Raw genomic sequence first — 9144 nt, 5'->3', positions numbered from 1 at the left:
AAGAGAGCGGGGCTTGTTGTCACACACTGTAACAAACTGTAACGGAATGTATTTGTAACTGAACCGCTTCTAAACATTCTTATCGATTGACTGATTCATTAACTGATCCATTGATTATTAGTTATATTCTTAAATTCTAAAAATATATTTTGTCTAGTGATTAACACGTAAATGTAATAAAGGCATTATTTGATGAGCTGCTACACCTGATAGAAACACTAGAGGGCGAAGTCGTTATTGATACAGTCCAATATCAAACTTCAAACTTACTTGAATTGATATTTAGAGAAACACGATGATCGTTAACATTTTAAAGGGTTTGCTGTTTGTAAAAGCTGTGCAGGAAAACTGAAACATTAAATAAGGGTTGAATTTTCTCATAGAGGTTTATTGCTTAGGCTTTGTATACTTCTGACGAGTATTTCCAGAGAACAGGGTTATTAAATAATGAAATGATGAATGTGTGTAATAATGTTGCTGAAACTCCTCATCTGTGACCCTGCAGCACAGAAGCAGTGTTGAGTCGCTGGGGGATATTTGTAGCAATAGCCAACAATACATTGTATGGGTCACAATTATACATTTCTCTTTTATGACAAAAATCTTTAGGATATTAAGATTATGTTCCATGAAGATATTTAGTAAATCTCCTACCGTAAATATATCAAAACTTAATGTTTGATTAGTAATATGCATTGCTAAGAACTTCATTTGAACAACTTTAAAGATGATTTTCTCAATATTTAGATTTTTTTGCACCCTCAGATTCCAGATTTTCAAATATTGTCCGATCCTAACAAACCATACATCAATGGAAAGCTTATTAATCCGTGTATCATTCGATCATTCATTTTTTGATTTAATATTGAAAGTAGAAAAATTTGAAAACGGCTCCTTTTTCGTTTTTCCGTTTTTTTCCAAAAAACGTTTTTCGTTCAGGGCTGGAAAAATGAATAAGCAGCTTGAATATTTGATTTCTACATGTGGGCGGGAATTAAACGCCCCTTTCTGCTGATTGGTCAGCCGCAGATCAAACCGTGCCGTCATCAGTTCTTCTGCAGTATCATGCAGCAGAATAATAGTCCTCCGCTGCTGCAGGTGTATGGATTCTTAACGCATTTACTGCAACTACATTTAATCTTTTTTCACCAAACAAACAGGCTAATGAATAGCTCGACACAACTCATACTGGGGCAGAGTCTAGGCAGGGCTTTCTTCTGTGTAGAAATAAATTCTATTCTTTGCATCAGCTGGGCATGACAGGGTATGATATGTCAGCTGTCTTAGCCTACCCTGCTCACCCAGTAAGTCTGTTTGTTTAATTAAGAAATTAATTAATTCGTTTCAAAATAAATATTTTAAACACTAAGAAAGAAAGGAAAGAATAATAAATTGGCTTGGGTATAGAGTATATAGGCCTATGTTGCAAGAACTGTCATTTTGACTGACAACCGGAGAACAACAGATATTAAATATAGCCTACTGTTAGAGTTATATAATGTAATCTTGTGTTTTATTCAAATTGATTATAATTGATATCTCAAAAGGATATGCACTTGTGCGCAGCGTGAGCTGCTACGCAAAATTTTCATAAAATATAATAACTTGCCATTTCGTTTTTTTCTCACCAAACCCTCAGAATACCTTCAGAATGCTTGGAATATACGGCACGAGATGCATAGGATTATTTTATGACAGATATGTATCCGGTTAAAAAAAACAACAACTAAAGTCACTATTCTCTGCCATTAAATTGGCAAGCCCGAGCAGGACATTGCGATGTTGCGAAATTGCGACGGGTTAAATAAACTCAATAAGCTGACAGACGCGACTACAGTCAAGCGCAGACCAGTACTGAAGTGCACAGAAAATAAGCAGCAGTCATATTTAAAGCAGTTTAAATTAATATTGAGTACTGATTGATGTTCACTTGGATTTTCTCCCCATCAAGGGGACTTAATACTCTGTCATTAGACGAGCTATTCATTAGTCTGTTTGATGAGAAAAATATGAAATTGATAAAATGGGTTATTAATCCGTACACCTGCAGCAGCGGAGGACTATTATTCTGCTGCATGGTACTGCAGAAGAACTGATGACTGCATGGTTTGATCTGCGGCTGACCAATCAGCAGAAAGGGGCGTTTAATTCCCGCCCACGTGTAGAAATCAAATATTCAAACTGTTTATTCATTTTTCCACCTATGAACGAAAAACGAAAATTTAAGCTGAATTCTCGTTTTTGTTTTTTTGGAAAAAAACAAAAAACGAAAAAGGATCAGTTTTCAAATTTTTCTACTTTCAATATTAAATCAAAAAACGAATGATCGAATGATACACGGATTCTTATTTATTCAGCTTCAGCTGATGTATACATCTCAATTTCAGAAAACTGACCCTGCTGACTGGTCCTGCGCTCCAGGGTCAGATGTGTCGTCGGTAACGCGTGAGGGCTCCGGGGGGCGGAGACGCAGAGCAAGCACGAAGTTCAGAAAAACAGGAGCTTAGAAACACGGCAGAGACTCGGCGATGGCTCGCAGAACAGCGCGGTTTGAAGCGCTCTCTCTCCTCAGATGCTGGATCTCGCTCTTGGGCTTCACAGGTGCGTCACTTTCCGAGAGTTTGCAGAAGTTGAGCAGCAGGTTGTTTCCACTGTTTGTCCGTCACCGCAGTCACAGACTAGCAGCTCTGCCTGGAGGCGGGATTCTTTGTTAACGAGTAATGTAGTAACGTTACAGTAAACCTGCCTTCAGCTGTATGTACAGTAAATGTGGCGGATGATCTTTATCAGCACAATCACTTCATGTGCTTCACGCTCGTTTCGCAGCTGTTACATTGTAACATTAAACGATCGTCTTCAGTAGTTGAAAGAGTTAAAGCTGTTACAGTGCTTGTTTGATCACCATGGTAACGGTGTAAAAGTGTTTACGCAGCAGTTACACCTCACTGTGTTTCTGAGCTTAACTAGTGACTGTGTAATGATGTCTAAGCAAAAGCCTCTGTAATCAGGAGCTTCTTTGACCCTCATCATCCTCACTGTAAATACAGCTCTGCTCGCCACTGAGATACAGTGAGATGTGGAGGGGTTTACTGTAAGACATTGTGTTGCCTGACAGATAGACAGATATAAGTACAAAAATATTTATTGTTCTATTTATTCATAAATCTAATCTGCATTTTGTTACAGAACACATTTCCACAGCAGTTTAATTTGATTCACTACAGTTTTAGAGATTTAAAAGCATCTGAAGTGAAAGTCGTCTAAAGAACTTTCTTCTCAAACACATGATCAGCTCCCTTACTAGTGAACACTCCCTGCTGCTGTCTGTCTGTCTGTCTGTCTGTCTGTCTGTCTGTCTGTCTGAATCCTGCAGGTCAGATTTAAACCAGCTGTTTCTGGGTGTGTTACTTTATAAACCCACCACAATCTGAAAACAGCTCTTCTGTTGACTGACTAGATTGATAGCAGATATTCAGAAGCTCAGAGGAGACACACTTGATCGTGATTGTGAGTGTGTGTGTGTGTGAGTGTGTGTAGTGATTGTGTGTGTGTGAGTGAGTGAGTGTGCGTGTGTGTGTGCGTGTGTGTGTGTGTGTGAGTGAGTGTGTTGGGGGGGCTCTCCTCTAACTGCATGAATCTGTCTCATATAAATATGACTCCTAGCAGACAGAAACACACACTCTCACAGTTTTTATGGTTTATTTATGATCAAAGATCATTTATTGAGGTCAGCATATATTGTGTGATCATGTCTTCATGTTCTGTGTTTTTCCACTCATGATCTGTCAATCACACTGTCTTGTGTTTCTCTCTCTCCTGTCCTGTTCGGTCTGGTCTGGTCTGATCTGGTCTGGTCTCAGCGGTGTCGGTGTGTGAGGCCGTGCAGGTCTCTGTCCGTGACGAGCGGCGCTTTGCGATGCTCTTCCAGTCGGTAGTTCTGCCGTGTCATTACACCAGTGTCTCCTCTCAGACTCCAGTCATCCAGTGGTGGTACAAGTCTTACTGCCGCGATCGAAGCCGTGATGCCTTCCGCTTCCCCGACACGCTGGCGGTCCACGGCTCCGAGCTCGGCTCCTCCGTTCACCTGGACTGCGGGGACAGCGGCCGGACGGTGCGCGTCGTGGCGTCTGGACAGGGCTCGTCCATCACCCTCGCGGAGCACTACAAGGGCCGGGACATTTCCATCATCAACAGTGAGCAGCTCCACCAGAATCAGTGTTTACTGTTGTTAGGGCTGCAACAAACGATTATTTTGATAATCGATTAATCTAATGATTATTAGAACGGTTAATCGACTACTTGACGATTATTTCACTGATCAATCAGTAGATTTTGATTGATTTTTCAGCTTTTGCAATTAGTTTAAATATTGAGTTATACATATTCTAACAAATAAATAAAGGTAATCACTTCAGCTTTTGAAAATCATAATATGTATTAATTACAGTTATACAGTTAATTAATACAAATAAATATATTTGGCACACAAAATTAGATGACAGAAAGAGAAACTCTCTTATTCACCATTTAATTAGCTATAGGAAAAAGTAAGTGAATGACACATCATTCTGCCTAATATCTCCTTTTGTAAGTCATAGTGATAAGAAACAGAATAAAGATTTAAATATTCATCTATTGCATAAAGTACTATATAAATAAATGTGACGTGACTGGATTTTACTGGAGTACCGAAATGCAGAGCTCATGCAAACATCCACATCGCTGTAATCAGATCAGGGCTGGGAAACGAAAATCAATTCCAATTCCAGAATCTGATACTTCGTTTGTTCGTTTATTTAAGAGATTCATTCAAAAACACTGATTCATCCAGTAATGAAACGAGTCAATCTTGAGTGAGTCATTGAATCATTCCTTTTTTTGATTTATTTTGTTTACTTGGACACATTAGAATCGAAACTGGGACTCAATAAGAATCAATAATATGTCAATGTAATCGATAAACAGAATTGGAATAGATAAAATTCAAACGATACCCAACCCTAAATCAGATGCTTTCTTAACTGCTGCTTTCACACCACTGTCAGTTTTTGTTGTGTTTATTTCAATATTAAGAGGAAAGCGCGCTATATATTTACATATTCATCCAAAGCTGCTTTTGCTCTGAAGCACAGTCTTCTTCTCTTGAATTGCATCCAGGAGAGCTGAATTACAGTCTTGTGCTACAGCGCCACACTGGTCACAACGCATTACTGCAGGCTCCTACATTAGGTCATATGAGATCAAACGACTACTCGACAACAAAAATATATGTCGGCAGTTTTGACTAATTGTTTCAGCCCTAGTTTACTCACCGTCATGCCGATCCAAACCTGCTTGAGTTTTTGTCTTCTGTGGACTGGAGACGTTCGTGATAAGGACTGGGGCTGCTGAGCTCTGTGAAGCTACGTGAAACATCATAACAGAACTGAAGTCACGATTTATGCGAGGAACAGAGCAGATATCAGTCGAGTTATGCCACGTCAGCACTGATCTAGCATCAGACGTTGCTCTTGTGTGTCTCATCAAACATGCAACTGAAATTTGAATAAATACTTAAATTTGAGTCTGTTCCTCACACAAAGACTTCAGAAAACATCAAATATCATTTGTTGATGATTGTTGATGGTGAAAGTGAAATGTAGGTCAGATGTGAAGTGTTTATGTTGTAAGTACAGATGCATTTTAAGATCTACTCATGAGAAAAGATTCACAGTAAGAATCAGAAGCTGCAGACACACTAGTGTAAGTACTGTTTTGTTGAGTAAAGCATTGAAGGAAGCTTTAGAGTTTGAATAGAAGCGCGAGACAGGAGCTCACGATTGATAACATGGCAACACATTTACCCAGCATTCATTCATTCATTCATTCATTCAGAGTCACCATTTAATTAGCTATAGGAAAAAGTAAGTGAATGACACATCATTCTGCCTAATATCTCCTTTTGTAAGTCATAGTGATAAGAAACAGAATAAAGATTTAAATATTCATCTATTGCATAAAGTACTATATAAATAAATGTGACGTGACTGGATTTTACTGGAGTACCGAAATGCAGAGCTCATGCAAACATCCACATCGCTGTAATCAGATCAGGGCTGGGAAACGAAAATCAATTCCAATTCCAGAATCTGATACTTCGTTTGTTCGTTTATTTAAGAGATTCATTCAAAAACACTGATTCATCCAGTAATGAAACGAGTCAATCTTGAGTGAGTCATTGAATCATTCCTTTTTTTGATTTATTTTGTTTACTTGGACACATTAGAATCGAAACTGGGACTCAATAAGAATCAATAATATGTCAATGTAATCGATAAACAGAATTGGAATAGATAAAATTCAAACGATACCCAACCCTAAATCAGATGCTTTCTTAACTGCTGCTTTCACACCACTGTCAGTTTTTGTTGTGTTTATTTCAATATTAAGAGGAAAGCGCGCTATATATTTACATATTCATCCAAAGCTGCTTTTGCTCTGAAGCACAGTCTTCTTCTCTTGAATTGCATCCAGGAGAGCTGAATTACAGTCTTGTGCTACAGCGCCACACTGGTCACAACGCATTACTGCAGGCTCCTACATTAGGTCATATGAGATCAAACGACTACTCGACAACAAAAATATATGTCGGCAGTTTTGACTAATTGTTTCAGCCCTAGTTTACTCACCGTCATGCCGATCCAAACCTGCTTGAGTTTTTGTCTTCTGTGGACTGGAGACGTTCGTGATAAGGACTGGGGCTGCTGAGCTCTGTGAAGCTACGTGAAACATCATAACAGAACTGAAGTCACGATTTATGCGAGGAACAGAGCAGATATCAGTCGAGTTATGCCACGTCAGCACTGATCTAGCATCAGACGTTGCTCTTGTGTGTCTCATCAAACATGCAACTGAAATTTGAATAAATACTTAAATTTGAGTCTGTTCCTCACACAAAGACTTCAGAAAACATCAAATATCATTTGTTGATGATTGTTGATGGTGAAAGTGAAATGTAGGTCAGATGTGAAGTGTTTATGTTGTAAGTACAGATGCATTTTAAGATCTACTCATGAGAAAAGATTCACAGTAAGAATCAGAAGCTGCAGACACACTAGTGTAAGTACTGTTTTGTTGAGTAAAGCATTCTTTAGAGCTTTAGAGTTTGAATAGAAGCGCGAGACAGGAGCTCACGATTGATAACATGGCAACACATTTACCCAGCATTCATTCATTCATTCATTCAGAGCTGAAATACTGCTTCACATGTACTAATTACAACAAGGGGGAAGATTTTTGTGCATCTCCCAGGAGTCTCACACTCTCTCACATTCACACACACACACACACACACACACACACACACACAGTGATTCTCGCGAATGATTTAGAGTCTAACTCTAAGTGTTTGTGTCTGAGGCATCATGGGAACGACAGGCTGATGTTGGAGGTTCGAGGGATCTCTCCACTTTTCAGTGTTCATCCGTTGGCTTGTGTTTAAGCTGACGTGAATGATGTTACTCTGTCATTCTCTGCCCACCAACAAACACGCTGCATTTAGACACTTTATGCAAATGCTTACTGGCACAAAACAAATGATGTTTTTTACCAGATTCGCACCCATGACTTTGCTGTTGCTAGCGTCATGCTCTGCTGTTTGAGCGAGAGCTGATATTAACACGCAGATGAATGTAATTCCTCAGATTGGACAGCGTTACGCACACAGACGGCTGTAGAAACACAACCAAACCCGTTAGCCATGAAGCGTCTGAGCTGAGCATGAGATAATGATGGCCTGGATCAGATCTGATGCGGCTCTGCTGTGTGTGTCCCTCCTGACAGGAAGTGCTGCTCATTGTACCGACAGTTTCCTGTTCCTGAAATTAGTCTGTTTACTCACTCCAGCGGCCGCAGGAACAATAATATCCCTCCTTCCTCTGACACAGAACAATTCATACACATTAAAAATGTGTTTGACCTGAAAGTGTCCACATCGTTATTGTAGTGGTGCGATGAGCTTCTCGTTAATCATCATCACTGTACATTTTTGTCTTTTATTTAAAGAGAGTTGTTCTAGTTTATCATGTCACCAGCTTTACATGTTTAGGATGTTAATTATTGGATATAATTTTACAGTTAAGATCAGTTATTTTATTTACAACTGTCTCTTGTGAACATGTGAAATGTTTGTCTTTGTTAACTCTGGATTGACCAATCTGTCTGTCTCTCTTTCTTTCTTTCTTTCTTTCTTTCTTTTTCTTTCTGTCTGTCTCTTTGTCTGTCTGTCTGGATCAGATCTGATGCGGCTCTGCTGTGTGTGTCCCTCCTGACAGGAAGTGCTGCTCATTGTACTGACAGTTTCCTGTTCCTGAAATTAGTCTGTTTACTCACTCCAGCGGCCGCAGGAACAATAATATCCCTCCTTCCTCTGACACAGAACAATTCATACACATTAAAAATGTGTTTGACCTGAAAGTGTCCACATCGTTATTGTAGTGGTGCGATGAGCTTCTCGTTAATCATCATCACTGTACATTTTTGTCTTTTATTTAAAGAGAGTTGTTCTAGTTTATCATGTCACCAGCTTTACATGTTTAGGATGTTAATTATTGGATATAATTTTACAGTTAAGATCAGTTATTTTATTTACAACTATCTCTTGTGAACATGTGAAATGTTTGTCTTTGTTAACTCTGGATTGACCAATCTGTCTGTCTCTCTTTCTTTCTTTCTTTCTTTCTTTCTTTTTCTTTCTGTCTGTCTCTTTGTCTGTCTGTCTGTCTGTCTCTTTCTTTCTGTCTGTCTCTTTGTCTTTCTGTCTGACTGTCTGTCTGTCTGTCTCTTTCTTTCTTTCTTTCTTTCTTTCTTTCTTTCTTTCTTTCTTTCTTTCTTTCTTTCTGTCTGTGTGTGTGTGTGTGTGTGTCTCTCTCTGTCTGTCTCTCTGTATGTATGTGTGTGTGTGTGTGTCTGTCTCTGTGTCTGTTTGTCTCTCTCTCTCTGTCTGTCCGTCTGTGTCTGTCTCTTTGCCTGTCTGTCTCTCTGTCTGTCTGTCTGTCTCTTTGCCTGTCTGTCTGTCTGTCTGTCTCTCCGTCTGTCTGTCCGTCTGTCTGTCTGTCTCTCTGTCCATCTGTCCATCTGTCTGTCTGTCTGTCTGTCTGTCTGTCC

At 39.3% G+C, this 9144-nt stretch overlaps 1 protein-coding gene across 3 annotated transcripts in view; it reads left to right on the top strand.

The window, feature by feature from the left end:
- The first annotated feature begins 2497 nt into the window (after window positions 1–2497).
- The window catches only part of LOC107570080 (immunoglobulin-like domain-containing receptor 2), a 22363-nt gene continuing 15716 nt past the window's right edge, over window positions 2498–9144 (top strand). For all 3 annotated transcript variants that reach the window (XM_016256280.1, XM_016256279.1, XM_016256278.1), the window contains exons 1-2: window positions 2498–2601; window positions 3861–4193. In XM_016256280.1, the coding sequence (XP_016111766.1) occupies window positions 2529–2601; window positions 3861–4193 (406 nt within the window). In that variant the 5' untranslated portion in view covers window positions 2498–2528. The remainder of the gene's footprint in view (window positions 2602–3860; window positions 4194–9144) is intronic.

Source organism: Sinocyclocheilus grahami, unplaced genomic scaffold, assembly GCF_001515645.1.
Source record: "Sinocyclocheilus grahami isolate Dianchi unplaced genomic scaffold, SAMN03320097.WGS_v1.1 scaffold1411.1, whole genome shotgun sequence".
In the NCBI taxonomy this organism is placed as follows: Eukaryota; Metazoa; Chordata; class Actinopteri; order Cypriniformes; family Cyprinidae; genus Sinocyclocheilus; species Sinocyclocheilus grahami.
The sequence above is the reverse complement of the archived record's forward strand: the minus strand, read 5'-3'. Positions and strand labels throughout refer to the sequence as shown.